Source organism: Chrysoperla carnea, chromosome 5, assembly GCF_905475395.1.
Source record: "Chrysoperla carnea chromosome 5, inChrCarn1.1, whole genome shotgun sequence".
Classification (NCBI taxonomy): domain Eukaryota; kingdom Metazoa; phylum Arthropoda; class Insecta; order Neuroptera; family Chrysopidae; genus Chrysoperla; species Chrysoperla carnea.
The window spans coordinates 15,959,266-15,969,218 of record NC_058341.1 but is presented as its reverse complement, the minus strand read 5'-3'; the positions used below and the strand labels follow the sequence as shown (position 1 = coordinate 15,969,218).

The window sequence follows — 9,953 nt, the reverse complement described above, 5'->3', positions numbered from 1 at the left end:
ATGAAAGGCGAATAAGTGAGAACAAGAGAGGTGGAGGCTATAAAGCGATGGTTTTTACTTTGAGAATCAGTGAAGCGGGCGGGTATCAAGCTAGTTAATAATATATGTGTATAAGGAGTAAGTAACTTTACGTTTTTATGTGTATAATATCAAAAACATTTAAAATACGAATCGAATGATGCTATAATGCTTGCACGCAACATTAACATTTGCATAAACTGTTAGTATCTATTTTCCATTTTCTTCGCATAATTACATACTCAGGACAATTAAAGATATTACTATTTACCGTTAAATGTACTTATCAAGTTAATTAATTTGCAACACCTTAAGGCCATTTTTAATTAAAGTCCAAGACTTGAAGCAATTAGAAATACTATAATTAAATTCATCTATACCATTGTCTCTGATGATCCTACATTTATGGCCTGTACAGAGAATGATGAAATGTTTATTTGCACCTACAGAAATCTTCAGGGTGTTAGGTATAGAATGTTTGGGACCGAAAAGATGGATCCAGCATTCCCTGTGGGCTTCAGAATCCTATAGCTTCATCTGCTTAAAACAACACCTCTTACCCGAGGGTTGTTCTCAAGGAGAGCAAAGGAGGACCCCTTAGGCTAGATTCTAGGGACCCATTTTCGATACCCCTATTTTATATATGTTATTATTATTATATACCAATGTGGTATTTAAGACCCTTTCTACCTTTGTTGCTCATTACCACAAGGCTATATTTCCTTTGCTCTGTGAGATTCTTTTATAGCACTCTGGCTCCAATATCGTAATAGCAATTATTTTCATCAGAAAATTTCTTTGATATTAGATAATCAATTCCCTGTATTTTGAATTTGATCACGGCGGGGTCTTTCAAAAACCACACACCTTATCAATTTGTAGGAACCAAACGTTATTGTTTTCTCTGGAGTTTCAATTAGTTAAGAGTTAAAAAAAGCAAAAAAACAAACTTTTGATAAAAAAACTATCAAAATGCAAGTTACTTATTCCTAATTATTAAATAATTAGTTCCTTGGAGTTTAAATTTTACCCAAGTTAAGGGTATTTTTTCACAGAATACTTGGACTATTCTAATAGTAAATGACATTAGAGAATAATTATAGGTTTTTATATATGCAAGTGTCATGTCTGTAATGATATGTTGGTTGCATATATACAACAGAAATGTTTACTTTCGATCGAATATTCTAGAAAATTTTATCTAGTCTATTTTTATAGTTGTAGAATTAAGAAATTATTCGAATAAAACAATTTCTATTGTGTTATAATGATTGCAAATGTATTGTTTAAATGTTTGTTTTTTGAACAATCCATTTTAACTGGAATTATTGGAAATTGAGTGTTTAAAATTTCATGAAAATCTGGTTTTATTTCAAATGATATCAAGTAAACGAAATACCACAGCTTATATGGTTCTGAATAAAGTGACCATTTTTTAAGAAAAAATTATATCTCTTTTTCGAGTTATTAGACTTTCAACCAGCGACATTAACTGATTTTCTATACAAAAATCATACATCTATGTAATGTATATTGCCTAATAAATCGAATGATATTTTGAAAAATGATTATAGGCAATAGACATTACTAGTTTTATTATAGGCAATACACGCAACTTGAACGTCGAATAATAGGAAAATATGTCATTATTTTTCGTTTGATCAAAGTAATATAAAGGATTATCATATTCTAAGAGACATATACCTTTTTGCTACGTATATTTATTGCGGGGTCACTAGAATCAAATGTAGTTTCCTTTCAACTCAACGTTCTTTTAACATTTTCATGAATATATTTTTCTATACCTCTACAATTCTAATTCCTGATTATTTATTTTTATTTAAGGTTGCTTTTTAACAACTAGGTCATTAGCGACCGCAGAGATGTATATATTATTTACATGTTTAGCTAAAAATGAATTCCTGATTTTAAATGGAGTTATTTTCTTAAATTTTTCGCTATTACTCTAGTCCCTCTAGCCACTGATGTACCAAATACCATAATAACTACACGGTTGAGTTCTTCAGTATCATGTGATATATGATTCTTAGCTCGAAACTAACACAGATGTCTCTATCAAAAATAGATAAAGAAATCAAAGCAAAATAAAAAAATCCGTCCGAATTGTCACTTGTTCTAAATGTTCTAAAAATTCAAAAAATTAAACATTATAATTAACAATAGCTCAACTCATTAAGGGGAAATCGGATCGAAGAAATGTCCCGGTGATAAATTGTACTAAAATTTATCGTGTACAATGTATTTATTATAAAAATTGGAATTTTAGCTACTATACTAGTAGAGAAATTCCCAAACCTGTGCTGCAATTCCATCCTTGCATCTGCTTCATGATAACTTTATTTCGCTGCTATATGGTTGCATATATATTCCGACAAAATTGATACTAAATTCTTTTTTTTATAAATATTTAATTTTTAATATGTTATTCGAATAAAATTTGGTAATTGCAACCCTTCATAGCTTTTGAAAGACGAAGGGTGAGGAACAGTCTATTATTCGAAAAGTTTTGTGTTCAGGTCAACCCCTCATCAACATACCATCATCACTCACCTGCCGGAATTGAGTTCATAAAGTAATAAATATTTACCTTTTTTATAAGAACTTCATAGAATATTTCTTCTATGCCATCTGCTAAAATGTAGTAATATTTACGTAAATTTAAAATTAATATATTTATATCTTAGGCAAACTTATTTCATAATTTAATCATTTTGGAAAAATTTGGAAAAGATTTTTACATTTAAAAAATCGTTTAAAAAGTTATCACAGAAAACAGATCCATCTATTAGTACACATTCGAACTTCTATTGAAGCAAATTTAAATCATTTCAATATAAATATAAAACAAAATGACGTTTTTGATCAATTATTTAGATTTCTAAAAAATGTAAAATAAATTTTATAATTAATGTACATTATTTTAGTTCTAAAAATAATTAAAGATTCAATAAAATTTTAAAAAGGAAATTCAAAAGTTTTCAGTTTGTTTTTTTTCTAAGAATACCAATCAAATTCAATCTTATATGATAAATAAGTCCCTAACGTATTTAACCAGTATTGTGATTGGTTACTGATGGGCAGGTGTCCTGCGTCATCCGCCATATCGTATTGAATTTTTCAGTGAGTAACGCGTGTATGTTTTAACAAAAGTTTTGTTCAATGTTTTTTTTGTGTATTTTATAACTGTTTTTGTTTTATTATTTAAATAATTAAATGTTGAATTTATAAAAGTGATACGTTCGTGAATTTTGTGATATTTAAGTTATAAATCCGTGTACAATGGACGGATGGAAATCTAATTTCGATGGTGTTTGTGAATCACAACTTAAAATTCGTGATAACGATTTTAATATAACCGGATCATCTGGATGCGATATGGACATGACGGGGAGTTTTGATGTTTCATTAGAATGTCGAAGTCCTTCACCATCATTTACAGTACCGATGCCACGAAAATTAAATTTTAATAGCGAAATAGAAATCGCATCGTCTTCAACACCAATTAGTTCTGGAACAAATCGTGCAAATGTTACGTTTAGTCCACCATATAAGAAAGTGCGTGCCTTACGATTATTTGACAGTCCAGCGACACCAAAAACATTATTAGAAAAATGTAGTTCGATAAATGCATCCCGAGCAAGATTATTTGGTGAAAATGTTCCTAGAGCTGTGCCATGTAAATTGGAAAAACCATTAGCAAATGTTAACCCGTTTACACCTGACAGTACGTTTTTCAAACATTTTTTATTCATTCCAAAATTGTCGTTTTTGTATAACTTTTAATATTTGTTTCTTTCAGATTATTTGAATAATACAAAGAAACGTACAAGATCGATCAGATCTGTGGATTCTCCAATTCAAATTACGGCAACTACAAGATGTGATATTGAATCCGATAATAGTGATTACGAAATTGAGCAACCTACAAAACGATTAGCATTACAGGTTTGTTTGTTTTCAAATTTAAGCTATTTTTTTAACGATTCATAAATTAAAATTAAAAATTTCAACATTTAAACCAAATAATTTGGATAATTTGTACTGTTTTTAAATGTTTAACTCCTTTTCAAAATATTTAGAAGCGTCAATAGCACGAAATTTATTTGAAATAAGGATAAAATGGACAGAAATTCTAAGTTATTCCATAAAATAAGTTTTCTAAATCTAGAATTTGTAGTTATTCTTACTTCTATTTGATTACGAAAATTTGCATAAAAGAAATTTTGAGTTTTTAAGAAGTACTGTAAATTATTCTGCTTGAAATCAAATAAATCGATTTCTTTTCTAGGAGAATAATATTTCACGATATCATGAAGAATTTGTAGAAGTTGAATTAATCGGTACCGGTGAATTTGGATCGGTTTATAAATGTATAAATCGATTGGATGGATGTGTTTACGCAATTAAGAAAAGTCTAAAACCCGTTGCAGGCAGTGTAAATGAGTAAGTACTAATATTTTCACAGAAGAACATTTCAATCCGGAGATTATCGAAGAAAACTGTTCAAGAATGAAATTTTTTAGCTTTTATTATTTTACAAATTTAGAAAATTCGAATTCATTTGTTTTATTTCTTAGATAACGTCTTAAATTTTAGGTTAGGTTAGAGTGGCTGTCCTCGGGTGGGACACATTTAGACCATAGGGTTCGTTGTGATACCGTTAACGGGTTGGCCCATCCCCGGCCACTATTCCATGAACCATTTGGAGCTGTTTAAGAACAGCAGGAGGGTTTTGACGTCGACTGACTTTAGGTCGGAGAGGTCGTCAAAGAGAAGCTGGCTCAAGTAAGTCCATCTCTTCATGACAAGAGGTGGGCAGTGACAGAGAAGGTGGGCAGTGACAGTTCACAATTTCCTGGAATTTCCCTAATCTTAAATCTTACATGAAGAGCAATTTTTCGGGCTGATTTCAGACAATTTCTTCATAACTGATTATCATCTCTATTATTCGATTCATTATCTGTCAAACAAGACTGGAAATTTGATGTTTAAACCCTACAACTAAATTTCATAACGATTTCGATTAGTTTATTATTATATTTATACAAATCTTTCGCCATTTTCTGCTTTTAAAATCGAGAAAGTTCTCTGCTTGGAATTATATTGATTGCAATATTTAATATCAATTTTCTAGGAAAACAGCATTAAATGAAGTATATGCCCACGCTGTACTTGGTAAACATCAGCATGTTGTTCGATACTACAGTGCTTGGGCTGAAGATGACCATATGATTATCCAAAATGAATTCTGTAATGGTGGCTCACTAGCTGATGCAATCGCCGAGCATGAACGTGCTGGTACACGCTTCACAGAAACAGAGCTACGTCGTCTTCTACATCATCTGGTGGAAGGTTTACGCTATATACATTCCATGCAACTGGTACATATGGATATGAAACCAGCAAATGTGTTTGTATCCAAAGAAATGCGTACACATTCACTACTGTGTTATGATTCCGCCGATGATGGCTTTGATGAATTGGATGAATCGTTATCTTCAACGGAAGAAGAAATTACATATAAAATTGGTGATTTAGGGCATGTAACTTCAACAACAAATCCACAAGTGGAAGAAGGCGATAGTCGATATTTACCGAAGGAAATTTTACAAGAAGATTATACACATTTGACAAAAGCAGATATTTTTGCACTAGGTAAGATCTTTAATAATAATAATTTTTGATAAAAAAATTACAATAATCCGAATTAACAATTGATGACTTTAAATGAGGCTTGTACTGTACTTTTAAAACTATTTTTTTTCTTTTAAAGAAAACTAGCAGAAAAGAGATTTTGATATTTTCCCTATTTTAAAATTATAATTTAATTATTATTTATAACAAATTTGTTCTTCTATAGGTTTAACTATGTACGAGGCAGCTGGCGGTGGTCCTCTACCAAAAAATGGAGAATCATGGCATGAAATTCGTGAAGGTCATCTTAAAGAATTACCATACAGTCGAGATTTTAATGATTTACTTAAGGTAAGTCAATTATCTTTGTGGTTAATTCTTAAATGTATTCGAATTTCATTTCCAATTAACTTATAATGGTTATCTGAAAATTAAAGCTTCTTTTCATAAATACGAATCACACAAATGGAGAAAAATCACCGACTTGAACTTTATTTTAAAACTTTTTAAAATATATTACAAACATTTTAGAATCAAGGACTGCTCATGTTTTAAATGGAGCCCAAACGGAAATACGCCCACCATTCAGATAAGATTTTTATACCCCTAGGTATTAAGGCATTATATATTTAACTGCATGTTTTAACTCAACGGATATACGTATTATTAAAATACTCAAATCTTCCTTTTTTTCAAAAACATAAGACTACTTATGAAATCTCCCCCTTTTTGCATAAACTGAACCAATTTGCAGCAAGTTCAAACTCTGATATACAAATCGAAAAAAAATTGTAAAATTATACAGCGTAGCTACGCCAAAATGTGACATGCCTAACTTTGAAGCTGCCTTTCTATCTTCTCTACATCGGCCACACGATTGATCTGAATGTCTATTTAAACAACATATAATTATAACTACAATATTGTCGGTGCAAGAAATTAAGAGTTATAGTATTTGAAATTGTGTGACAGATGCCACCAAACATGTGAAGGTTTAAATAAATTTAACTAGTTAGTGGTTATTAAATTCTAAACAGTGAATGATTTTCTATAAGTTGCTTTAAACTTTTATCCAGTGATTAAAATTTCATAAGAAAATACCCAATTTTAAATTGGTGTTCCATAAATAAAACTTCAATTTTTTTTACAGCAAATGATTGACCCTAATCCCGAATTACGACCTTCAGCACTATGCATAATGCAACATCGATATTTATGTCCGTTTGGTAATAAAACCAAAGCACAATTACGTCGCGAATTAAATGCTGAAAAGTTAAAAAATGAAATATTATCAAAACAATTAATGGAAGCTGCAAAATGTTTAAAAACATTTGCACCGAATATTCTAAATCAAAATCATTCTGAATCGAACAATAATAATAATAATATTAATAATAATAATTCGACAACGTCTACACGGCAATTACGATCATCGACAAATAAATTAACGTCACGATTAATTGGCAAAAAAGTCAATCGATCACATTCGACGACAAATTTTTAAAAAATTGATTTTTGTTTTTATATATTTCTAAAAAAATTTATGATGAATTGATTTTAGAAAGTAAAGTTTCAATTTTTTTTACGCTTAAGAAGAAAGAGCGCTGAAAAAGATGATAAAATTTCTCAATTGAGATGAATTAAATATGCTCGAATACATTCCAAAAAAATTCATTTTAGAGTTTAAAAATTGAAAGTTTTACTTTCTAAAATTATATAATTATTATTTTTTTGTAAATTGGGACGAATTTTCGCACTGCGTTAAGAAAAAGATAAAGAATGATATTATTATTAAAAAGAGAGAAAAAATATATTTTAAAATATTGTAAAAAGAAAAATAGAGAGAAAGAGATAGAAATACGTGTTCCTATATTATTATTTTTTTTTATATTTCCTTAGTCAATGTGAATATTATGGAAAAAAGTTTGTATTCCGGGGGAGGGTGGGAGTTAAAAATACCATCTTTTTACAAAATTTTAACGATATTTTTTTCTTTTTGGGAAACTGTTAACTGTAAAAAAAAAAAATTGCCTTGAATTTTTTAAAATATGGATTTACCATGACAAATGTATATATGTTTTGTTTTTTTGTGCCCTAACTTGTAAGCCCTAAAGAAAATGATATGTAAATAGGAAAAATTTGTTTGTAAAGAATACATCACTAGTCGTTCTAGGAAAATTAAAGAAAATTTTGTTTTTCATATGTAATTGTTTGTTTTTTTATTTGTTAAATATAAAAATGTCGTTCGAAGTGATCGAATTTCAGTTTATGTGAGCAGTTAACAGATTTCTACACAGAAATATTTCCATTTTTTGAAAAAGAAAAGTATTATATTATTTTTTCAGCTTAATTTTTTCTCATTTGTGCTAGAAGAAAAAAGGTGTTGTTTTTTTTTGCTATTTTTGTAGCGTACTTTATTAATTATTATATTTTAGCTTCTGGTAAGAGCTAGTCTTTATTTTAATAATTTTTTTTGAAATATTATTTAAAGCCTTGAACAAAATTTTTAAACGAATTTTTTTAGAAAAGCATTGTTCTTGTATATAAATTTTTTTAAGGTATTGTTTTTGGGCATTATTTTAATCAACAGGCTGTTTTTAAAATGGATTCTTTATAGGATTTCAATTCAAAAGTTACCAAAAAATTTTTTATTAGGATATTAATTTTCATCAAGATGAAAATTGTTTTTTGTTTCCTTGAACATCAATTTTAACTTTTCTTATTTTTCATTTCAAGTTTGGAGAACTTTCCATTCAAGTATTATGCAAATCTTGTGCATCGGCGAATTAAAAAATACTTGAAATAAAATCTGATTTCTTGCCCCCCCTATTACAAAGTGGCCACAAAATGGAGAACTATCGGAAAAAAAACTTGGAATGTATACAACAGAATGATTTTTATTCAAATTGGAAACATATTTTATGATTTTTTCGATTTTGATGATCCCCTGTATTATTGTTTAATCGTAGAGATAGGCTCAGGCCATTTTATTTTAGGGAGCATATTTCTAAATGGCGGCAAGATATTTATTGAATTATGCCTAATACTTCCAAGTGCAGGTTTCATCGACCTAAAAATTATACTGCAGCTAATTTTTTTTTAAACTTATCTGACTGATTTTCCCTCCCAAAATTTCTATTTTATCTAATTAATTTAAATAATATTTTTAGCTTATAACATTATTTTGTTCAAGGCTTTAGAAAGAAGTATTTGTATTAATATATTAATTCCGCCACAATAAATTAAGGCTTACCGCACACCCAGGGGTGGAATTTATAATTAATTTCATGTTAATTAATGGTGAATTGAATTTTTTAGGTTATTATATTGTCTTAATTAATTTTTTTAAATAATATTTGTTGATATAATAATTTATATAAAGTGATATTTGATAACAATTTTGTTAAGAGAAAAGAAGCTCCATGATTTATTAAATTTTTTTGGGTTCTTCTTCCATAGTCATTAAATTAGGAACCCTTTCAACTTTATGCTCAATTTTAATTTTCTTAGGCGAAATACTTTCAATAAGGAAAAGCACTCCATAAACATTTTTATTACCGGGCTTATTATTTGTCAGTTATTTCAGAACGACTGGAAATTTGAGAAGGTTCTGTCAAGGTGTCTAAGAACTTTGTCCTCTACGAAAATTTTTAATTTGAAATTTGAGAAGGGAATAATCGAGTAAAGCATTCAAAAATCATTTCATACTTTTAACAAAACGACATCTTGGAAAATGGAAATTGTGACTCTGAAGAAATATCCGGCTTTGAAAATATTCGTAGAGACAAAAGACACTACCTTGAAATCAGCCTCACAAATTTTAAACCTAAAAATATAGGATAGTCAAGTTCTGCTCTTGTTTCAAAGACCCATAAATTATGAATGCTAACCAACCTTTTTGCGCGAAGCTGTCTCCTATTTAACTACAACGACGCCTTAATTCTCCTATTTTGGAATGTTATTTGCCTGAAAAAAAATAAAAATCGATTTTTTCGTAAGATTTTGGACTTCAGTTGCTCAATTCCAATGCGCAAAGATTACACAGTGAAAATATACAGAGCCACCCTAATTTTTTAAGAATAATTTTTTGTCGAATTTCTTCTAGGTATTAAATCATGGCGCTTGAAATATTATCGTTCACAGTAAAAAAATAGCTTTTATATTATTTTCTTAAAAAAAAAACTGCGTTTGTGATATAACTTTTAAGGTCTTGAACCTTCCAATTATTAGTGATAAAGTGTGAATTTATTTAAATTAAAAAAGAAAAATAAAGAACTTAT

At 29.0% G+C, this 9,953-nt stretch overlaps 1 protein-coding gene across 1 annotated transcript; it reads left to right on the top strand.

Annotated features, from left to right (window-relative positions):
- Nucleotides 1-3,155: 3,155 nt before the first annotated feature.
- LOC123300020 (wee1-like protein kinase) lies at nucleotides 3,156-7,192 on the top strand. Its single transcript, XM_044882475.1, has 6 exons — nucleotides 3,156-3,763; nucleotides 3,839-3,984; nucleotides 4,328-4,482; nucleotides 5,174-5,694; nucleotides 5,900-6,024; nucleotides 6,824-7,192. The coding sequence occupies exons 1-6, from the start codon at nucleotides 3,319-3,321 to the stop codon at nucleotides 7,175-7,177; spliced, it is 1,746 nt and encodes a 581-aa protein (XP_044738410.1). The 5' UTR covers nucleotides 3,156-3,318; the 3' UTR covers nucleotides 7,178-7,192.
- The last annotated feature ends 2,761 nt before the right edge of the window (nucleotides 7,193-9,953 follow it).

Bases quoted from the DNA above. Each gene is read 5' to 3' on its own strand.
- LOC123300020 (XM_044882475.1), top strand. From the start codon at position 3,319: ATGGACGGATGGAAATCTAATTTCGATGGTGTTTGTGAATCACAACTT. The intron at 4,483-5,173 runs GTAAGTACTAAT...TCAATTTTCTAG, and splicing joins GTTGCAGGCAGTGTAAATGA to GAAAACAGCATTAAATGAAG. The intron at 6,025-6,823 runs GTAAGTCAATTA...TTTTTTTTACAG, and splicing joins ATTTTAATGATTTACTTAAG to CAAATGATTGACCCTAATCC.